The sequence below is a fragment of the Eucalyptus grandis genome, chromosome 1 (assembly GCF_016545825.1).
Source record: "Eucalyptus grandis isolate ANBG69807.140 chromosome 1, ASM1654582v1, whole genome shotgun sequence".
Classification (NCBI taxonomy): Eukaryota; Viridiplantae; Streptophyta; class Magnoliopsida; order Myrtales; family Myrtaceae; genus Eucalyptus; species Eucalyptus grandis.
The window spans coordinates 15,616,846-15,640,651 of NC_052612.1; the positions used below are offsets into that span (position 1 = coordinate 15,616,846).

Genomic DNA, 23,806 nt, shown 5'->3' on the forward strand with positions numbered 1-23,806 from the left:
CACGCAAAAAGAAGGGGCGAGAAACTAGGACAACCGAGTCTAAGCTTGGGCCGGGATTCAAAGAAACAAACAAGCAACGCCCAACAATCGCAGCACACACACGAACGGGGTCAAAGACTCGCACAAAACGGACAAAACAGCTCGGTCCGGCGAGCTCGAAACAGGGCGCGGGAAGAGGGCAGAACAGAGGCGGTCGGTGCGCGCGCCCCACCCGGCTTGGCAGCCTCGGACAACGGACGAGCTCGATAGATCGGGCTACGTCCGTTCGCCACGCGCGTCTCCGAGCCGGGATCCTCGGGAAACCGACTCCAAATCAAGAAAATCAAGGAGAAACCCGCACGAACCTTACCGTGGCCTTGGATCGGGAAAAGGACCTTCGGCGGGTCGCCGGCCACGGTCGAGGGACGACGGACACCAAACACACTCTCTCGACCTCCAGCGTTGCTCTCTCTCTCTTGCCCGGGTCCCCCTCTCCCCTTTTGCCCGAGGCCCTATTTATAGGCCGAGGGGGCCGGTCGGCGAAGGCACTTCGGCCGCCGGTCTTCGGGGCGCCGACCGGCTTCCCCTTTCGCCGAACCGGTGGCACATCGCTCGTCACCTCCGCCGCTCTGCGCTCTGTGTCCTCGCTTGCGGGAGCGAGAAGAGGAAGAGGAGAGGAGGCCAGGCCAGGAGTTGTGCTGGGGCGAGACGGTCCCAGGCCGGGCCGGAGAAGAAACAAAGGATGGGCATAGTCCGGTGGAAAAAGAAAAGGGGCTGGGGTCAGGCCCAGCCCCCTCGAGCCTTTCCGGCGCCTATATATATATATATATCCGAAATCCAGTAAAACAAGGGAAAATAAAATTAAAAATAAAAATTAGTTGATGCGAATAATACTAATGCCTTTGTGATGTGAAAATCATTTCTTGATAGTGCTAAATTAGTGGAGAAGGTCATTACGAAACCAAAAAGTGTTTCTAGGTCCGCTTGCATTGGAAATTGCAGGGTACAATCAAGAAGAATCTAACCATGCTCCCGAGGCAGTTTCTTGATCTCAGCCTGGTATCGGCCACGGTGAGGTGGATAAGATCTCAAATTCTCCATTGGAAGAGAGGACGAAGATCACCATTGGCCAACATGGAAGGTGGATCATCGGTAGACAGACAGATGTAGGGACGACTCCATCCCCCCAAGTTTCAACACTAACCTCATTGCCGAACAAGAAGATGGCAACGACAACCCCATTTTCTTCAGACTTTCTATCGGTGAATCATGAGCAAAAGTTGCCCAGCGAGGATGATCTGAACCCTCACGACCCCAGCCATTGCGACAATAGCAACAACAATCAATCTACGTCATCCGATTACTATGCTGTATTCAAATCTCACGGGGAGATGTGTTGTGATCAAGGGGATGTGATGCGGCCTGACTGTTTTGATGATCTGTGGGACCTTTTCTAATGTTGATTCTGGTGTGGGTTTCTTGATTAATAGGAGAGCTCTTTGCTAGATGAGTTTCCTTGAAACTATTTTTCCTCTACCGCCGTTTGTTTAGAAAAAAAGAGGCGTACGATAGCTAGTGTAACAATATTACCTAGTCAAAAAATATTTTGTAACAACGGGATTTTATATATCCTATAAAGATTCTCTCATTCCAAGGAACACCAAATATATTGAAAAATTATCCAATCAATCCTAAACCTACTGTACAAATATCAATTTAGTACTAAGCTTTCATATTTGCCATGACAAGAGCCAGTGGAAGTGGAGGGCGCTTTGCTAAGAAAAAGTGAAACCAATGCCTCGAATGATGCAGCTGAAGGGAAGGGCACAAACTCTGGTCTGGCCCTGTCTTCCCTATCTGTTAGTTCATCGTGCTCTGTACCTTTGACACCTGACTCCTCTAAAACCTGGGATTCATCTAGTAGTCACATCGCAGGAAGGTCGCAAGTGTGTGGAACTCACAGAGGTCATGACTACGTCAATGGGAACAGCCAGTACCAAAATCACGGCCACTTCCAGGCCTCTGCATATTCAAATGAAGGGGAGAGAGACCGCTGTGGCCAGCAACACGGAGGGGGATCTCTCTAGCTGGGTTCAAGAGGCCTGCGTGGGTCTTATGGTGAAGGCATTGGGCCTACCACTAAATATGTAAGAAGGCTGGCATCATGGTTTCGCTCCCACGATTCTTGGCAATCCATTTGCAGGACGGCAATTCATTCTTGGTTTTTATTCTATGTGTTTGTGATGGCTTGTTGGATAAAATGGAGGTCCCGAGCAGGAGACTAGGCATATGGGCATGCGAGTTTGTGGATGTCCACTTCCTCATTTTCCCCCAACCTTCCTTGTTCTCTCTACTGGAGTAGGTCTCTCTGTTGTGAACTTTCGACTGAATTCTTAGCTTCCAGTCAGACAGGACATCCTCTTAATGCTTGAATTTTAGGTCATCACAGGTGACAAAAAATAGTGACAACTTTGATGAACTGATTTTCCTATTGTACCAGATTTCTTTTTAGCATGGTGCTCGGGAGACTCTGCCTGCCTGCTATCTCCTTGGCCAGGACCTGAATATGATGTGTCGTTCTTCGAATAGACTGTTTTGCAGATTGATGTTTACTTTAGGTGATGCTGAAGCTGAGTCTCGAGCATTTTAGACAAATTTTGCCTTATTCTTCAGAGTGCGGTCATGCCTCTTTAAGTCGAGAGACGTTTGCAGAGGTTTAACAACAACACAAGATATTCATTTTTTTTTTCTAGAAAAGAATTTGCTACGTATCATGATATCGACTATAACTTGTACGCGCCGCGCGTGGGCATGGCTGGGTCCCAAGACATGGAGCACCCTCTGCCACTCAACTTCCTTGCAACTACTTGGTTGGAATTCGCCCCGGTGGCCATCCTTCCAACAGAAAAGGGGAGGTGAACCTCCTACCAATGATTATGGATAATGAGTCTCTCTCTCTCTCTCTCACACACACACACACTCAGCCTCTTCAATTTGTGTCGGTCCCTCTCTCTCTTCACTTTCATTCACTCCCTCGTCATTACAAAGCAAAGCACAAGACCTCTCTCATCAATGGAGCGTTCCGCTTGGCCTAAGAACCTCTCCTCCAGCAGCAAGCGCGCGATCCAGGAACTCTGTGGCCAAAATCCCAAGAAGCTCAGAGATGCCTTCGACGCTCACTCTCAAACTGGCGATGACCCACGGCAGCCCTTGTTTGCGGGAGATCTCATCGTCAGCGTCCTCGGTTCGTTCAGCACCAACACCCAATCCCTATCGAAAGGGGCTGAGTCCTATGAGGTTTCGCAGGTCCCGAGCAACGCCTGTGTCATGTCCGAGGTCTCCAAAGGAAGTGAGAGCGTCAAGTCTCCGGTCCAGAGGCCTGCGGTAAAGAGCGCCAAGACCCGCGTCCGGAGACTCCAGAGGTCTCCGGTGGAGATCGTCAAGCCCCCCGTCCAGAGGTCACCGTTATCCATCTTGTGTGAGCAGTCGCTACTGGAGGCTGCGACGGCGATATACGAGGGCAGAGTAGACGTGGCTTCGGAGATCATGAGACGCTTGTCTGCCGTGCCGAACCCCATGAGTAATTCAAAGCAGAAATTGATGGGATACATGTTGTCTGCGCTTAAATCGCGCGTGAGCCCAGTCGATTACCCCCCTCCCGTGGCGGAGTTGTTCACCGAGGAACATGTATGCTCGGCTCGGTCACTTTACGAACTGTCTCCTTGTTTCTGGCTCGGTTTCATGGCTGCCAATAACGCGATTTTGGAAGCTGCATCGGAGCAACCCTCCACTAACAGGCTCCATGTAATTGATTTCGATATTGGTTGGGAAGGACAGTACAACAATCTCCTTGACAGGCTGTCCATGAGTCAGGCGGGCAATCAATTCACCCTCAAGATCACGGCGCTCGCAGACAGCCTCCACCGTGAGAAGAGGCTGAGGATGCTTTGGAATGGACTGAGCGATCTCGCGGCCCGTAGGGGATTTAGGTTAGTATTTAACATCGTGAGGCAGAAGCTGAGCGAGTTGAGCCTCGGCTCGCTGGGCTGCGAGCCCGACGAGGTGCTGGCGGTGAACTTGGCGTTCAAGCTGCACAGAATGCAGGACGAGAGCGTGTCCGTGGAGAACACGCGCGACGAGCTCCTCCGGCGCGTGAAGGGTCTGGCGCCGCGGGTGGTGACGCTGGTGGAGCAGGAGATGAACGGGAACACGGTGCCATTCACGATGCGCGTGGGGGAGGCGCTGGCGTACTACGGGGCGCTGCTCGAGTCGATCGAGTCTGGAGTGGTGCGTCGCCCGCTGGAGCGAGTGTGGGCGGAGGAGGGGCTGAGGCGAAAATTGGGGAACTGGGTTGCTTGCGAAGGTAGGGACAGGGTTGAAAGATGCGAGGTGTTCGGGGAGTGGAGGGCCCGCATGGGGATGGCTGGGTTCCAGTTGAAGCCACTGGGTCGACACGTGGCCGACTCATTGACGGCGTCGTTCCACCGTTTGGAGTGGGCCTGTGACCCGAGATTCACGGTGACAGAAGAGAATGGTGTGGTTTGCTTCGGCTGGTGCGGCCGAACTCTCACCGTCGCATCTGCTTGGCATTAACCAAATTGATATACATATGTGTATGTTATGTGCTATGGATGGCGATGGCGATGGTGATGTGGATGTGGATGTGATATCCATAATGAATTTTTTCAAGATGTATTTCCTGATAAAATGGGAAAAGAAGAAGAGAATTCCATTTCCCTACTCGCGCAAATGAGTAATAACAAGAGAGATATTTGGGTTTGCGGGGAAATAAACATTCCGATGCGTTGCATTCATTTTTTGCGTTATTTGATTTGTTTCGTTTAGTGTGCATTGAATTCTTGTGCACACTCTTTCTTCTCCATCGATAGCCGTTGTGGGGTTCCACCTATTACATCGTTTCTGGAGGTTTCATAGTAGTTTGCAGCTTAGCTCGAGCTCCAATTCCGCTCAATCTTTTGTGTTATGCGAAAACAGATTTTTTTTTGTTTTTTTTTACGAATTGGTTTAAATCATTGATGCTTTGGTATTGTCGAATTGAAACGTTGCTTTAGTATTGCATATAGGGACGTCTCGGATGCCGAACCAAATGAGCATATAATTTGTCACTGACTCTGGATCACTTTGAATGTATGTGGACACGTTCTGCATGAAAGGAATTCTTCATCAATCACTGAGCACAATTGCAGTTTGATTTCCATGTTACTTATGATCGAATCTGCACCTTTTGTTTTTATGTTGCTCCGTTGTTGCTGTGCTCGCTGCGATGGTGACTCAGTGATAAAAGAAACGAAATGGACTCAATATAGCATTGGACAATGATCAGAGATGAGTTTTTTTGAGAGCCATCTCCCTTGCATCCCATTTGCTCATGTTCTGGTCATTTTCGTTATGCTGAGAAATGAAGAGTCTGGTAATGGATGGTGGTTGACCGTGGTAGCCGCAAGACGCAGGTGGTTGATAGTCATGTTTGGGAGATTGATAGTCATGGACCATGGTCCATCACAAATCTCTAGCTCCTGCTGCTGCTGCTTCTACTACTGTCAGTAGTAAGACTTCCCACATAGATAGGGCAGGTCTCATCGGTTCTAGATCCGTGTGAGGTTTTACTACTGATGTGTTCTTGGTTATTCTTTTCCCCCTTGATTTAGCCTCTCCCATAAATTTCCTTGAAAAAATTTCTCAAGATTGTTCTCAATTTTGTGCTTGTGTTTCCTTCTTTAGATGCCCTAGAATTAAGAGATGCTTCCGCTCTATCCAATCTTCTGTTTTTGACAGTAGCATCAACATTGTGCTCTTAGCCTCTTCCAAGTCCTTCATAGCAAAGAATCACTGGATGTCTACATTCTTATCTTTTTGGTTACGTTACTCTTCGCATCAAGTTCCTCTGGTTGCTATTGAGCAAGGTGGTGATTTCACTTTTGTCAACATGACAACCAGATTGAATCCTGGAAGATCGGTCATTACTCCTCCCTTACGAAAATAACTACGCATCATTCTCATACTGGTGGATATGTTAGTTTCATGATTAAATTAACTGTCCAAAATTCTTTTTGATGGTCACAAGTTCTTTTGATCATATGACTCGTAATTTTCCACGAAGATTAAGAACCTACTCAAGTCGATAACAAACTTTTTATGCCATGAGTAGTGAAATATTCTTTACTCATCCTAACTTTAGTTAAAATAAGAAAATGGAAATTGGAAGTTTGATCATTTTTTATCCAAATAATCCAAATTTACTTATTGGGAAAGTAGGGAAAATTCCCCTTGTTTTCTCAGAAATCAAAATGAGGAAGATGGAAAGCATCTCGGTTCAGCTCCGAGGTTAGTTCCCTTGTCAAAGCTCATTATGCTCAGGAAGAGAGAGAAACAGAGAGAGAGAGAGAGAGGGTGAAGGAGGAAGGAGATGGAAGTGAGAGAATCGTGCAGAGCTCAGCGTCGGTTAGGGTTCTTCTCCTCCTTCTTCGTCGTCGCGGCTCTGGTTTCGATCGCCGCCATTGACGCTTCCGTCCATGACTACTTCAACGAGGCCTTCACCTCCCGCTCCAACGCCTTCTTCTTCCACGGCGGCAACGAGGGCCTCCACGCCCCCGGCTCCGTGATCCCGCCTTCCTCCTCCATGACATTTCCCAATATCGACCGGCCCCAAGGGAAGTCCTTCATCAGGTACGGATTCCTTCATTTTGGTGGTTTGCTGGCGTCCCGAATGGATGCTCCGTCTTCGTCTTCGTCTTGGTTTCCAGAACGTTGTGCTGCAGCCGCGCGATCGTTTGAACTCGCTTAGATCTGTGCGGTTTGTACGTATATCCACGAAAGAATGCAATCGAAGTCCTTTGGATGAAATGTTTGGAGTCGGCCGCGGGTTCGCCATCCATTGGTGAGGTGAGCTCACCACTGGCCAGCAACTAGTCCTCCCCTCTGGCTGGTCGCTGGAGCAAGAGGAATGAGGAGGAGGAAAAAAAAATGAAAAAGAAAAGAAAGAGGAAAAATAAAAAATCACAAAAAAAAATTATTAAAAAATTGTTCACTAGCAATCTATCTTAGCATGGTTAGTCAAATTTGACCAAATGGACTAAATTGACATAATTATAAAAAAAAATTGAGAATTGAATTGATAAAACAAAAATTGAATTGAATTGAAAAAATTACAATAGATTTAAGATTTTTTTTTTAATTTTCCTCTTGTCAAGTGACTTTTCTCTTCTTTTTCTCAGTCATGTGCCGGCATTTGCCCCAAAGAGCATCGGGTTGGTAAAAGAAATAGTGGGGCACGACAATAATAAAATAAGAAAAATTGAGAAACGGCATTTGCACCATTTCGTGTTCTTCTTTTGTTTTGATAGTTAAACACCATGTGAAACCTCGGAATCTTAGACATTAAATGGAGCCAGCATCTTATAATCTTTGAACAGAAATAAAGATGCATTTCTTTCTATTTATCTTTTAATCTCGGAATACATTTAAAGCGGGCGGCAAAATCAATTTATATTGAAATTTTGCTTTTTAGTCTAACGTTCAATTTCGTCCCCGAGCTGTATTCATGCTTACTAGCATCACCTTAGTATAGATTGAATTCCATTTTGGGCATGGTTTGTTTCATGATTTTTTTTTAAATGGGTAATGTTTCATTACCCGTTAAAAATAACTTCATTTTGAAAGAGTGAGGGCTGCTTTAATATAAAATATCACATTTGCATAATACCCTTGCCTTTTACGCGTTAGTCTCTCTTGAGAAATTGGTGAGAGCACTTCTAGACTTTTCTATTACCGCTCAAGGGTCTTGTCCTGAGGCATAACAACAAAATACCATTTCCTTTTCCACATTAGTCTCTCTTAGGGAAATTGGTAGAGGCCTTCTAGACTTTCCTAATACCCCTCATGGGGTCCTGTCCCGAGGGTAATAATAAGACTTGTTTAATTTTTATCCTTAACGGCTTTGGGTTTTGTACGCACTATTAGTGACTTAGCTTTAATAAAAATGGACAAGATTGTGTGATCTAACATTTTCAAAATGACGAGAGAATATATAAAAATGGTGCTAATTAGACTTTACGTAACTAAGTCAATAAAATCTCTAGCTCACGGAAGATGAAATGACTTCTCGCGTCTCAATTGGCTCAAAATTAGCTTAGAATAGGTTAGTATTGATTTTTAAAAAAGGAACAAAAATATTCATAATCAATCGAGTTAATCAAATGTTGCGGATTCGTGGGGCTTGAAAAAGTCGGCGTTGAGTGTTAGCAGAATCTTGCACGAGGCAGCAGAAGTTCTCGCTTGGCGAGCCATCGTCATAACAAATGCCCCGCTCTCCATTCGAAGGATGGCCATTGATACTCGTTAAAGTGCGACGTAAGAAAATTTGAAAATAAAAAGAAAAATGGAAAATGTCAATGCGAGCGCATGCTGTGTGGCCGCCCACCTAATATGCTCTCACGTCATCGCGCTATACTATTTTTATCCAAACCCCCCAAAAGAAAACTTAATATTTTCTCACGTCAACGCGCTCTATCATGCCCCCCTCCCCTCTCTCTCTCTCTCTCTCTTCGCTTTCATTCACTCCCTCATCGTTACGAAGCAAGGCACGAGACTTCTCTCACCAATGGAGCGTTCCGCTTGGCCTAGAACCTCTCCTCCAGCCGCAAGCGGGAGATCCAGGAGCTCTGTGGCCAAAATCCCAAGAAGCTCAGAGATGCCTTCGACGCTCACTCTCAAACTGGCGATCACCCCGGCAGCCCTTGTTTGCGGGAGATCTGATCCTCAGCGTCCTCGGTTCGTTCAGCACCAACACCCAATCCCTATCTTCCAGGTCCCCAGCAACGCCTTTGTCAGTTCCGAGGTCTCCAAAGGAAGTGACAGCGTCAAGTCTCCGGTCCAGAGGTCTCCGGTAGAGAGCGTCAAGCCCCCCCGTCCAGAGGTCTCCGGTATCCATCTTGTGGGAACAGCCGCTAGTGGAGGCTGCGACGGCGATATACGAGGGCAGAGTAGACGTGGCTTCAAAGATCTTGAGGCGCTTGTCTGCCTTGCTGAACCCCATGAGTACTTCAAAGCAGAAATTGATGGGATACATGTTGTCTGCGCTTAAATCGCGCGTGAGCCCCATCGATTACCCCCCTCCCGTGGCGGAGTTGTTCACCGAGGACCATGTGTCGTCGGTTCGGTCACTTTACGATCTGTCTCCTTGTTTTAAGCTCGGTTTCATGGCTGCCAATAACGCGATTTTGGAGGCTGCATCGGAGCAACCCTCCACTAACAAGCTCCATGTAATTGACTTCGATATTGGTTGGGAAGGACAGTACTACGATCTCCTTGACGATCTGTCCATGCGTCAGGAGGGCAATCAATTCACCCTCAAAATCACGGCGCTCGCAGACAGCTTCTACGGTGAGAAGAGGCTCAGGATGCTTGGGGACCGACTGAGTTTACACGCGGCCCAGGTGAGAGTTAGGTTAGTATTCAACATCGTGAGCCAGAAGCTGAGCGAGTCGAGCCGCGACTCGCTGGGCTGCGAGCCAGACGAGGTGCTGGCGGTGAACTTGGCGTTCAAGCTGTACAGAATGCCGGACGAGAGCGTGTCCGCGGAGAACACGCGCGACGAGCTCCTCCGGCGCGTGAAGGGGCTGGCGCCGCGGGTGGTGACGCTGGTGGAGCAGGAGATGAACGGGAACACGGCGCCATGCCCGATGCGCGTGGAGGAGGCGCTGGCGTACTACGGGGCGCTGCTCGAGTCGATCCAGTCTACAGTGCCGAGGACAAGTCGAAGCAAGAGAGGGCGGAGAAGGGGCTGAGTCGGAAATTGGGGAACTTGATTTCCTGCGAAGGTAGGGACCGGATTTCCATTCAACGCAAAGTAGAGAACAAGATTAGAAGCGTCAGTGTCAATGTGCAGAAGTCCCAGTTATGCAATTATCAAACCAATAAAAAAAAGTATTTTATATTCCCCCATTAGTTTGATAACAAATTTCGATATATCATGAATATGAAAATATCTGAATGCATCATATTAACAAGAGTTAGAATTTACTCGCATGTATAAAATTAAGATTGTAAAACCATGCCAGATCATCATCTCCAAAAATTACAATTACCAAAGTTGTTTTTTTTTTTTTTTTATAAATTCATATTGTATTGAAATTAGGGTTTTGTTTATATCTACTTTCATAAATGTACCAGAAAAGATCAGTATCATTTCTAGAAATAATTTAATTATTTTCAATTTCAATGTGAAACTACAAAAGAATCTTTTCAAGATCCTTCTATATGATGATTCACACAAAAAAATGAGAACGGAGATTGGCTAATTGATAGCACTCTTCCTTTGAAATTCAAAATTTCGCCAATAATAACAACTTAACCATCACATATCATTTTTGTAACCTTCTTTAAGAAACATAATTTCCCCTTTTGTCTTCACAAGTAATATAGATCCCATGATTTCTAATTGTCCACAAAAGAAATAGCCTGCCTAAGTTGATAGTACATCATCTTTTCTGTTATCAATAAATTACATAATTAGTCGTAACTTTTATTTAACGTGGACATAATTTTCCTTTTGATAGCCACAAATTCTTTCAATCATATAATTCGTAATTTTCCACTAAAATTAAGAACCTACCCAAGTTGATAACAAATTTGTTATGCTATCAGTAATAAAATATTCTTTACTCATCCTAACTTTAGTTAAAATAAGAAAATGGAAATTGGAAGTTTGATAATTTTTTATCCAAATGATCCAAATTTACTTATTGGGAAAGTAGGGAAAATTCCCCTTGTTTTCTCAGAAATTAAAATAGGGAAGATGGAAAGCATCTCAGTTCAGCTCCAAGGTTAGTTCCTTGTCAAAGCTCATTCTGCTCAGGAAGAGAGAGAAACACAGAGGAAACAGAGAGAGAGAGAGAGGGTGAAGGAGGAAGGAGATGGAAGTGAGAGAATCGCGCAGAGCTCATCGTCGGTTAGGGTTCTTCTTCCTCGTCGCGGCTCTGGTTTCGATCGCCGCCGTCGACGCCTCCGTCCACGACTTCAACGAGGCCTTCACCTCCCGCTCAACGCCTTCTTCTTCCACGGCGGCAGCGAGGGCCTCCGCGCCCCCGCTCCGCGATCCCGCCTTCTTCCTCGACGTCTCCCAATATCACGACCGGCCCCAGGAAGTCCTTCATCAGGTACGGATTCCTTCGTTTCGGTGGTTTGCTGGCGTCCCGAATGGATGCTCCGTCTTCGTTTTGGTGTCGGAACGTTGTGCTGCAGCTGCGATCGTTTTGAACTCGCTTAGATTCTATGCGGTTTGTACGTATATCCGCGGAAGAACGCAATCGAAGTCCTTTGGATGAAACGTCTGGAGTCGGCCGCGGGTTCGCTAGAGGATTTCCTACGGTTTGATTTGAGTTTTAGGGCTTAATTGGGAATTTTAGGACTCGATTGCGCTTTGGAGTCGAAGTGCGGGGCTAGATTGCGTTCGTTACATAAGGTTTAGGACTTAAAGGTGCGGGTTACTCATTCTCTTTTTATCGTAGATGGGGTGCTGGAATTTCTTTGTTTTACTCTGCGTCATTGACTGGGTAGAGCTCTCGCTGGAGGTCCGAGAAGTCGATGATTCGTTATGAGGTTATAATGGAAATGGCAGTTGTAGTCCCCCCCGGATTGTTGCTTGCTGTGGTAGAACTGTTTAATAGGTCGATTTTATGTCGGGTTGTCTAAGGAAAAATGCTTTTTCTCTATTGAAATAAGAGTAACGAGTGATTTTTTAATGCTTTGCTGCCTCTAAATTAAGCTGATGTTCTTTCTATTTGATGGTTCATGTAAGGTAAGCATCATATTTGTACCTCTTGGTGTGCTACTTTCCTTTTTTTTTTAATAAATGTGCCAGCTACCTGCTCTATAGACACGAACACATCCGTTCGCACAAAATGTATTGCCTGAACTTTGTGCATATTGTTACTGGATTGGAGACGGACGGTGTTGTAGTCTCTGATCATACATCTCTTCGGTGCAAACCCTGGTCAATCTCTGTTTGAAGGTTTCCCCTATGATTATTGATATTGATTGATTTGTTTATCTTGATTCCCCAACTTAGGTTTGACGAATGTCACCTTCATAAGGACAAAGGAGTCTGCTGATGCACAAGCTGAAATGCAAGAGAATAGTGGCTCGGTGGAGGCTATCATACTTGATATAAAAGATCGGAAAAGGATTGGAGGTGCTTATTTGAAATCTGATATGATATGTTGCACTCCGCAGATGTCTGAAGAGAAAGCCTGCAAATTAGGTCAAGTTATTATTCAGAGAAACCCAGATAACCCCGAATGGCCTAGACGCATAACAACTTCCTTTGCTGGGAGACATCCAAGAAACAAAGATGGATAGCGTGGAAGTCGGATCGATAAGACAGGGATGTGCTACTTGTATTTTATGTTTTGTGATCCACATCTCAAAGGTACCATAATTAAAGGGAGGACAGTATGGAGAAATCCAAGTGGTTATTTGCCTGGAAAAATGGCTCCTTTGATGGTAGTGTTTGGTTTAATGTCATTGGCTTACCTTGTACTTGGACTTATATGGTTTTGAAGTTTGTTCAACACTGGAAGGATGTCATACAGTTGCATTACCACATAACTGCAGTTATTGCTCTTGGAATGTGTGAATCGGCTCTCTGGTACTTTGAATATTCCAACTTAAACTCTACTGGAAGAAGACCGATGGGCATCACAATGTGGGCTGTCACTTTTACTGCAGTAAAGAAAACACTTTCTCGACTTCTCTTACTGGTAGTGTCAATGGGTTATGGAGTGGTGAGACCTACCCTTGGGGGCATAACCTCAAGAGTGCTTCTTCTTGGTGGAGCATATCTGGTTGCATCCGAGTCGTATGAACTCGTCGAACATCTTGGGAATATCAACGACTTCTCCGGAAAGACAGCATTGTTTCTGGTCTTGCCTGTTACATTTCTGGATGCTTGCTTTATATTATGGATCTTTTCATCATTATCCAAAACTCTGGAGCAGCTCCAGGTACTCTTTTTTTCCCTTTAATTTCAACCAGAAACCTCTCATGCTTTTATTGCTTTTATCTGTTATGCATAGCTAGTTCTAGTCCTAGTTATTTAGCAGTGGCGACTAATCAGTAGACATGCATGCAGATGAAGATTTTATCACAACAGTAAATTTTTTTTTTTTTTTGGGGGGGAGGAAGTGGTGAAATGAATACTTTTTTGTTGTCAATGTGAACGTTTCGATATTTTCAATGTTTTCGCAGTCTGCTCGAATTATATCATCGGAAAACCCTATTTACTATCCTTTTCCATAAATGTCTCAACTTAATCAACAAGCGAACCAAAAGAAGAACCTTGAATGAAGTCATAATGTCACATTGACGTGCTGTTGAAACAGTTTTTCCACCTCCCTTTTGGTTGATGATTTTCAATTTCTGTGCAGATGAAATATGGCTAAATTGGGCTTTACCGAAAATTTACCAATTCTCTTGCTGTATCTGTGCTACTTTCAATTGCTTGGATTGGCTTTGAGGTAATGAACTTTGCCCTTCATGAAATGATATGTAACCATTGCATGATGATTGGATATGGCTGATATATGTGAGCAGATATTATGATAAAAAAAAAACATCTGATGTCAATGCATTTCTGAATTGTTCTGGTCCAGTTATACTTCAATGCTACGGATCCATTGAGTGAGCTGTGGCAAGTTTATTGGATCATTCCAACATTCTGGGCTATTCTTGCGTACTCTCTCTTGGCTGTTATTTGCATTCTCTGGGCTCCTTCACCCAACTAGGTATGATTTATGTGCTTTCAGTGTTCATTACTTTTTGCTACTGCCTTTAGTACAATAGCAAATGTTGGCTCTGAAGGACCTCCACATTTGACTTTCACCGCTATATTTGTTCCTGTGCTTGTTTGGTCGAATCAGAATTTAAGTTAGACATGTACTTGAAGTGTTCTCCCATTTTGGTCCACTCTGCTCGTGTTCCATTACCAACAGTGTGGCATAAATTTCTTGACCTGATATTCTGTGTCTTTTTAAATTTCTATGTTGAAATATTTTTTCATAGGAAGCCAAATTAGACTGCAGTCAACTGGATGAATAGTGAACTTGTTTTGGCATAGTAAACAGCTGTACACTGCTGCATAGATTGTACCCTGCAATTTGATGGATCAAATATTAAATAGGAAACTATATATTCTTGATGAATCAATATCCATTTTGGTTTTTATGACAGGGAGTATGCATGCTGATATATTAGTTTGTGAGTTCTCTCCAAAAAAGGAAAATGAAAACAAATGGGGGATACCCTGGAATGTTCAAAGCTAGAACTTATTCATTGTCTGTTGTTTGCTTCCTCAATTCTGACGTCATTGAGTCTGGATCTCTGTCATCCTCCTGTCTCAGTTACCCCTTAGGATCTTTACATGCACTTGCACCTTGTGATCCTCCAAAGTGGAGTAAGGAAATGGCGACAAGAAGTATATGATACGATATTGTGATGACAATTATGTGATATGATATTGTTTCAAGTGGCAAACATAGTCGCATTCCATCTAGTCACTTTATTGGTCATGTCATTTCTTTTGAATCTATTATGTTCCCTTCTATAATGTTCCCCATGCTTCCAATGGTTCCCTACCCTCATTTTGCATGTAATCATCCTTCTTTGGCTTGTTAGGTACTGTTCAATGTGGTAATGTCTTGTTGAACGAATCTAAATGGTTTGTGACTTGTAGATATGCATACTTGGAAGAGAATGAAGACGTTGAGGAGGGCATCTCTTTGACAAGTGGTAGTAAAGCGACTGGTGATAGCGTGGCCAAACTCGGAGAAGACCTTGAGGAGGAGAAGCGCGAATAGATGGCACATTCTCTGCGGTGATGTCATGATTTTCTGTACATTTTGTTGCACAATCCATGCTGTACCTACTACAGACTTGCGACTGATAAGTTCATAGGGTTTGCAGACAGGGAAGAGAGTTATTACTAACGAGATACTGTGGATATACAGTGTGAGGACACCTCTCTTTAGTTACGATTTTCTTCCTCTCTGTGATTATTCAATAGAGAACTCAAACTAGGAAATGGAACTGATAAATGAGAAGATGTCTTATAGCTGAGGCTTTTTAACTCTGTGCCCCTCTTTCTCTCAATTGATGTAATTCAATCCCTTTTGGGATACTTCCTAGTATACGCTTGGATTTCATGCCTGATGCTTTTTGTACCTTTTCATTGGAATCGGACGTGCTTAACGGCTGGCTTTGCACTGTTAAATGCAATTCAGAGAACTATAATAACCACTAAAGTTAGAAATAGGTTTGAGGCATCAGCATGAGGCCATCTTTACTTATGAAGAATAAACCGTGAAGAGAATTGGACATCGAACCAGTCATAGGTAGACCATCAGGTACTTGAGGAAGTTCTACTGCATGCTAATTTTGGACCCGAAAGATATAAGTGGGGAATACTACAAAAGACGGTCACACCAGATTCGTTGACATGGTACAGCTTCAAATTCATGTCACGTAGAAGAGAATGCATTCAATTGGATTTTCTTCTTTTGTGAGACGCAACAGATTGGCTATTCCTTCTTTCCACTCTTTCTGGTGATGGTAATTGATCATGGTCTTACTCCATTGGATTCACAGTTTAGTTGACCTTATGTCAGTGTAATAAAAGGGTTACAAGCATTTCAGTTAGTGTCAATCTTTATGTAGCGATTCTATGCAAAACACCACATTTATCATCGCGAATTTGGTGGTAAAAGATCCTGTTTACCATGAATTCAGACATCTAGGTGAATATTGGCAGTTCGAAAGAACAATGGAAGCTCTTTTGGATGCTTTCGTTTTCAAAAGCAAAAGCATGGGCATACATAGTCGGACAGGTACATGTCTATACCACTAGATTGATCGCCTCTAAAATTTGTTTTCCTGCTCACACTTCCCCGGGAATATAACAGCTGATACAGATCGGAAATACTCACTGAACACGTATCATCGGGACTTGAACATAGACGATTCGATCACTGCAAATAGAACATCATCTAACATCTAAAAGTTCACCGGGATCTGGCCATTGCTAGAACTTCAAAGATCTAGATCTCTCTCTCTCTCTCTCTCTCACATGCGCGCACATAGCTAAACCCCATGCAAAAACCTAGCAGCAGACGATGCCTTGGTGTTTCTGTATGGTGACTGCTGTCTTCAATTTTGTAGTAGTCAGGTCAATGCAATTCCTTCTTTTTCATCCGAAAAGAGACGAAACATCGGTACACCTGATATGATTATCATCGGACCCTCTGGCGCTTTAAAGTTCCGACTCTCCTTTCAGTATGTACCGTGCTTATCTGATGATGCCTCGAAAAAATCCTTGATCTCCGTGAACCTCTCCCCGATGCGAAAGAAAACGCCTCGACTTCAGTTTCACATGCCTGTGGTGGTGATGACCATGGCGCCGGTGGCTGCAGTTGCTATATGAAGCAAGAGGGCCTTCTGTCCCCTCTCTGAGTAGTTTCCTTTTCCTACTTGCGCTGAGATGACGACTCGAATAATCATAACACGTCACTCAGGCTATGTCCTGCTTGAGTCTCGAGCGGCGTCGCCTTGGTATACCGCTTAGTGCTGCTTATCTTGTACCACATGAAACAACAAATGTGCCCGAGTGCGCGCCAGTATGTCTCGCACGCGAGCCAGCACATGTTACAGAGGCTTCTCCCTATGCACTGGCAAATCCCCAGCTTGAACAATAGATACAGGAATAGTAGAGCTGAAAACCCTCGCATCCACACAAGAGACATCAGCTAATCATGAAATTGTAGGAGTACTGTATCCTGGTTTTCTAATCGAATGTACAAGACTATGATGCAAGAATTACTGGCGAAAGCTTCAAACGAAAAGGCCGATGGTTCTCTAACCACCAAATCCCGCCAATAAGTATATCTTAAAAGCAGATAGTTTCTCAGACTTATCTGGAATCTGAGAGAATATCGAATGATGAAAGCTGTCACTGGAAAAATCTTCGATGTCACTTCTCTTGTAGAATTGCTAAAATGAGATTATCAATATGTATCCTTTACCGTAGTCTCAACCAAAAAGTACAACAGGACAAGAATTGAAGGACTGATTTTTGGCTAGCAAATCAAATATTTTAGCCAAGTGAAGCGAAACTCAGTGGCAAGAGGGAGAAATGACATCCTGAATGGAGAGATAATAAGTGAAATGAATAAATTACCTATGTAACAGAGGACACATATCAGCAAGAATTTGATCAGATTCGTGACACATAGATGCTCGATGAAACAAACTACGTCCCACGGTCCTGAGCATAGTTCCCTGCATCATTGAAAAACAATGGGAAACTAGGTGAAAATAGGGAGACCAGATCAATGAGGTGAAACAGGAAGGTAACTCAAGAATTTAATATAGGCACAAGATAGATCGCCCGTAAAAGATATCAAGCAATGCCAGAAACAGTTATTTTATTGTTGCAAGCTCTGTGCTGCAGATTGTTCTCGAGGTTTTTGCCAAACCAGGACTTATTTTTTGGACATGACAACATGAACAAGAACTGGAAATAACAACATGGAGTTGTGGTGGCAGACACCAAAACTCCTCAATGAAGCAAAGTTTATAGTAAGAAAGTGCTTACTCGCATGATCCGCCGAAAATGGTCTTGAACGGAGCAGCGACAGCATTTCCAACAACAGAGCCGACGCTATGAGCAGCTTTACTTAGAACATCTCCCATTGCTTTACGTGCCTTTCTCCATCCAAATCAGTGCCTGAGAAATCATAAAGTGCAACACTAATGTCATTCTCTAAGGGTAAAATAACAACAAAAAAGGGACAAAACAATTCCCCAACTTCTGTCCCTTTGTTTCACAACGTTTCATTGCCACTTTTCCTGGTTTACATTATCAGAACAATTGAACAGCCTCCTGCAATTAACCCATACGGGAACGTAGCTTTTTGCCATCCCAAAATCATCGAAAGCCCCGGAAAAGGAAAATGGCCGCTTACGTTACACAATATCATCAATTCCTAAACTGAGTTTCATGGCCTTTACCCAAACAAGATCGTGGAGAAAGAGGAAACTGCATATTATGGATGTTATAATGCGAAGCAGAGATGAAGGAGCACTTTGTAATGTAGAAAACTCTAAATGTCGAATTGTGGTCGATCTTCACCAGATACTTCAGGCCGCGACGCGCTCCGGGGATGCGTGCGTTGCCCAGAGCAGCCTCCACTCCAGAAGGAACGATGGAAGGGGGCGTTAGGAACCCGTTTAAGAATACGTTTGACAAAACGGAATGCTCGGAAGAGATGTAAGCAACAAGAGTATCTAGGAGATTCCCATTTGAACTGACGACAAGACCGTCGATACACAGATCCCAACAGACCTTTTTCCTTCCACAGACTATCGGAGACGACTAATCTGTGGGAGGGAAGACAAAAGGGCACCACTTTTGAAAGGCGTTGGTTGAACTAGAGAGAGGATGAACAAACGGTTATCATCCCTCGTTTTCAGTTTTCTTGTAGTTCATGACTCCAGTCTTATACAATTGAGACTTCATTTGATAGTCAACATAAAATTGGATATAAAAAGATATATAATTCTCGTAAATATATCCCAATATCAGGAAAGGTAGAATAAATGTGGATAGCATTTTTAATATTCTTAATGTAAAGATATTTTTATAGAACATTAAACTTCTTAAATGAATAAAATCAATATAATATTTTAATTCTAATACAAAATAAATTGGAAATAGCAAAAAATAATAATTTCGTTTTTATACGTTTCCTATATGTATTTATATATTTGAATTTTTTTCTACCTTATAATAAATATCAACATATAAATATATATTTAGTATTCATATTTATTACATATTTTAGGTATATTAGTATAGAATAAATAGTGGAATGGGAAAAACGAAATTAAAAAAAAAAAAGGAATAGAAATGTGAGGGAAAAAATGATAATATAATAAAAATAATAAAAATAAAGTTGGCAAAAGTGTCGTGATAGATTCTTATAATCTGTGTTTGTGCAATTTTTAAATTCATAATCGAGATGTGAAAATATCCAATTTTATTATTATGATTCACTAAACAGTAGATAAGATAGAAAAATCTATAGATTTCATATCTTGTTATATCTAGTCTTATCTTGACTAAAAATTTAAATGACCAGACGAAGCCTAAATTGATTTAATCATAATTCATGGATTTTGTGAAGGGATGCGATCACCTATTGGTGTATAATTATATACTAGCCATCCGTACGCTCTATTTGCTTGCAAGTTTCACCCTACATCGTTCAACCGGACTCTTATTTGGAAATTAGCATTCATAAAAATTAATTTGAACATCACATTTTAAAAGAGGTTGAATGACTTTCTCGACTTAAGTTTATAGAAATTCAAATGATCAAAAGTAACCTAAATTGATTTAATCATCAAATCATGGATTTTGTGAAGGGATGTGATCACCTTTCAGTGTCTAATTATATACTAGCAATCATGCACGCTCAACTTGCGTGTAGGTTTCGGCCTGCGTCATTCGAGTGGACTCTTATTTGGAAATTATCATTCGTAAAATTGGGTCGTCTATCTCCATACCCACCATTATGAACATCACATTTCGAAAAGGTCAAATGACTTTCTCGACTTAAGTCTATATGTACCTACCATCGGAGTACTACAAGGGATGGGTTTATATCCCTCTCGCATGCAACTCAGATGAAGAACGACAATGCATTAAATCGACAAATCGGATTAAGGTTGAGGAGAACTGCAAAAGGAATAATGTATAAAAATGAGCATGAATAATCGAAATTTGGTTTTTATACCTTGAAAAAAAAAACAATTATTGGTCCACCTGAATTATGATCACGAAGTATCATAGGTGGCCTCATTTGAAACATTTGAATTAATTACTTTAATTAATTGCAACGACCAACCGATTCGTACTCAACTTCCCCCGATACACGTGTCTCATGTTCAAACCCCTCCACATCAAGAAAAGTGCCAAAAAAAAAAAAACAAATCATAAACATATTATACCGATATCAATTCAATCCTAAACTTTTGAGAAAATTTCAAAAAAATACTCGAAGAGCCATTATTTTCTTAAATAAGAATGCGAAGTGAACTCTATTTCAAATAAGGACATGAAGTGACCTTAGTCGTTTCAAATAAAGATCTAAAGTAATCTTGGTTGTTTCAAATAAGGGCTTGACATTACTGGTCACCTACAAACTAATTTTTCTAATCGGTCGAGGACGTTTTCATCCAAATTTTTCTTTTTCTTTCTCTTTTTATTCCTTTTTTGGCGTTGGCTGCTAGCCACTGAGAAGGGCCAACGAGGGCTCAACAAGCCTTGCTGGTCATTGGAAAGGGCCGACAAGTGCTTGCAAGCAGTCGACGATGGCCAATGACGGGCAAGGTCGAGGGCGAGGTCGAGGGCGAGGGCCTACGAGCCCTTGCCAATCGCAAAGCGAGGCCACCCTTGCCAAATGTGGCGAGGGTTGGCTTCACCTACCCCCAAACAAGGGCTTGAACACCCTTGCTAGTGGGCAACGACCCCGTCGACTGCTGGCGAGTGTTGTCGAGCCCTTGCTTAGGACAGGCAAGGTCACCCAGCCCTCGCGGATGGCTGCAAAAGGCGACTTCTCCCAAGGCAAGGGTCGCCTTGCCTTGCCCTCTGTGGGCATCATTAGTGGCCAGCCGGCCACTAGCGAAGGAAGAAGAACCAAAAAAAAAAAAGAAGGAAAATGGTAGATGACAAGAACACTCTTGATCGCTGCCAAGTCAAGCTCTTATTTGAAACAGATATAACGATTTTAGGTCATTATTTGGAATAAGATATACTTCATATCATTATTTGGGAAAGTGATGGCATTTCAAATCGTTATTTGAAACAAGATTCACTTGGCGCTATTTGAAAAAATAAGGACACTTCATATCCTTTTTTTAGAATTTTTCATAAATTTTTTAATTTGATCAATTTAATTATAAAACCTTTAACATTTGTATCAATTCAATCTATCTGGTTAACTTAGGCCGAAAATTGCTGACATGGACACCGGTTGTCCTACGTGGCACGGTTGGTGTTAATGTGGACATTTTATTTAATTTTTCTATTTCTTTTTCAATTTTTTTTCAACTTTTTCTTTTCTTTTCTCACTTCCTTTTTCTTCTCATTTTCCTTTTTTTTTTTTTTTTTTTTTTTTTTTTTAATTTCCTTTCGTAGACTGGCGAGGGGCGATGGCGAGGGACCTCGCCCAGGCCAGGCATCCCGGCTGAGGTCTGTGTGGTCGAGAAGACGACGAGAAGACCGAGAGGAGTGGGCTGTCTGCGTCGTGCGTCGTCGCCTTCTTCTGCATCAAAGTGGATACCGAGATTTATGGCGATTGATTGAGCCCCCACCAAAAATTGCACCATTTCAATCACTCTCTCTCACCTTCTTTTCCCCTTTTTCTTCTTTCGCTTCGCCAATCTGGAGCTTTCGAGCTTTGCCTATAAAAATGGCCACGGCTCCTTTCGTTCAATCCCGATGCGGTTGCTTGTCGAGGCTTAGTGGCAGTTTCCAAAATGGCTCGCATGGATCTGTTGGTTTTAGCTCGTACCCTTCTTCATCTACCATGCCACGTTCGCCTTCTTTTTCTTCTTCTTCACCGGCCTCTGGCGAGGATTGGGCGGGGATCCCCTCGCTCGATCAGGTGAGGGGTGACCACGTCCAGCCCTCCCTCATCAGCGGCCGCGGGCCTCCGTTGGTCATCATGGAGGCCGGCAGCTGGCAACCGGCAAAGGGAAGAGAAATGAAAGAAAAACAAAACAAGGAAATAAAAGAAGGAAAATGAGAAGAAAATGAGAAATAGGAAAAGAAAGAAATAACTAATAAAAATTAAATAAAATGTCCACATCAACGCTAATTGTGTCAATAAGATGACCGACGTACATATCAGCAAATTTAAAAAGGTCAAAAGATTAAATTAGCGCAATGGACTAAGAAATTGATCTGGAAATGTAAAAAGGTTTGAGAGTAAATTGATCGATTAAAAAATTTAGGCGAATTGATACCAATATAATAGGTTTAAGACGTTTTTGGTACTTTTCCCCATTTACATCATATCCCATTTTCTATCCTAACGACCAGGCTTCATTTGTTTCATAAAAATTGAACAATTCATAAAATGTTTTCTACAAATGATCGCTTGTGAAAAACTGAGAAGTATTGTCATCTTTCACCAAAATGATAAATTATTTTGAGAATTAAGACGTTTTCAATTGACTAATTACTTGACTAATCACTTTAAGTAATAAAAGTGATTATTTTAAGGATAATATTTTTCAAATCTTTTATCTTTCAAGCAACATAAAGCCCTAGAAGGGCGGTCTTGAAGGGCGAATAACAATTGGAATACATAGCGTGCGCCCATGCGAAAACATATTTCATGCCTCCTTTACTCAAAATACCGACCGTTCATGTTAGCGTGTGATAAGGATTCCAATCACCCGTTGCGTTGGAATTTCGAAACTCTCCATCATTATCTATTGATTTTTCTGCACATGTCGCGTTCGTGATGTAACAGCAGCAGAAGAGAGAATGCCTTCTCCCTGCCAGTAAAATGACGAATCGTCAGTGTTGTAAACCACAACATTACACCACGTAAAAGTAATGATCCTCCATGAAGCATCCCTACGTTTGCAAACATGTATAAAATTAGTAACTAAGGCGAATTACACACTATTAATCTCAAATAATGAAATTATTGCTAGATGTTTCACAATAGTATGAGGTAGATTATTTTAATTTATTAAAAAAAAAAAAGAGGGAAGAGAGAAACTCTAAAAGGCCGAGAAGAATCTCATAGAGAAGCGCTATATGAAATACTTTACTATCAAGACGTCTCAACCTAAATCTTAAAAATTCCAAGAAGTAGTTGTGAAACACAACATCCATTATTGAGAGTCACCACACCGTGTATTGGCACACCATTTAGTAACTTGATGCTACATTACAACACTCGCCTTCATCCATCAGTACATACTAAATTAGTTATCCGATGCAAGACTATGCTTCACTAATGCATCATACACGCACCTTAATGTAAGTAATGCAAATAAACAAACTCCCAGATCGAATAATCCACTATTTCCAAAATAAACTATTGCTATCAATAAGTTATGGAGCGAATTGTCAAGATTCGATCTTGAAACATGGACTCCAATATCATGTGGGACATATCATCCTTTCTAGAGCTTATTGCCTACGCTATTGAGTTAGGTCGCCCACTTCTAGGAAAAAACATCGCATGGTCTATAGATCATATAGATCAAGTCCATCTAGACTGTTGATTATGTGGAGTCCACAATGAAGGTCACACAATTAATGATAGAAATGATATTAGTTCACATGATTTATGTATCATACAATAGCTTAAATGTCAGTCTAATTCGAAGAAGTAAGAATCACCGTTAAAGGGGCGAGGGCGACCCAGATGACTAAGCATCATGAGGTTGCACGAAGTCAAGACATTCAATTTACTCTCTCATGACGGCAACCCAGAAGACTAAGCTATCGCATGAAGTCAAGACGTTCAATTTACTCTCTCATGACGGCAACCCAGAAGACTAAGCTGTCGCATGAAGTCAAGACGTTCAATTTACTCTCTCATGATGGCAACCCAGAAGACTAAGCCGTCGCATGAAGTCAAGACGTTCAATTTACTCTCATGACGGCAACCCAGATAACTCAGCATCACGAGGTTGCATGAAGTCAAGACGTTCAATTTACTCTCTCACCACT

General features: G+C 42.7%; 2 protein-coding genes and 1 pseudogene across 2 annotated transcripts; all 3 read left to right on the plus strand.

Moving 5' to 3' along the window:
- Positions 1-2,954: 2,954 nt before the first annotated feature.
- LOC104453899 (scarecrow-like protein 8) lies at positions 2,955-4,624 on the plus strand. The gene has a single exon (XM_018871787.2). The coding sequence runs from the start codon at positions 3,052-3,054 to the stop codon at positions 4,570-4,572; it is 1,521 nt and encodes a 506-aa protein (XP_018727332.2). The 5' UTR covers positions 2,955-3,051; the 3' UTR covers positions 4,573-4,624.
- Positions 4,625-9,032: 4,408 nt separating this feature from the next.
- On the plus strand, positions 9,033-9,785 carry LOC120295713 (scarecrow-like protein 8). The gene has a single exon (XM_039317122.1). It carries the CDS (start codon positions 9,033-9,035, stop codon positions 9,783-9,785), a length of 753 nt encoding a protein of 250 aa, XP_039173056.1.
- Positions 9,786-10,913: 1,128 nt separating this feature from the next.
- On the plus strand, positions 10,914-13,097 carry LOC120295715 (annotated as a pseudogene).
- Positions 13,098-23,806: the final 10,709 nt, after the last annotated feature.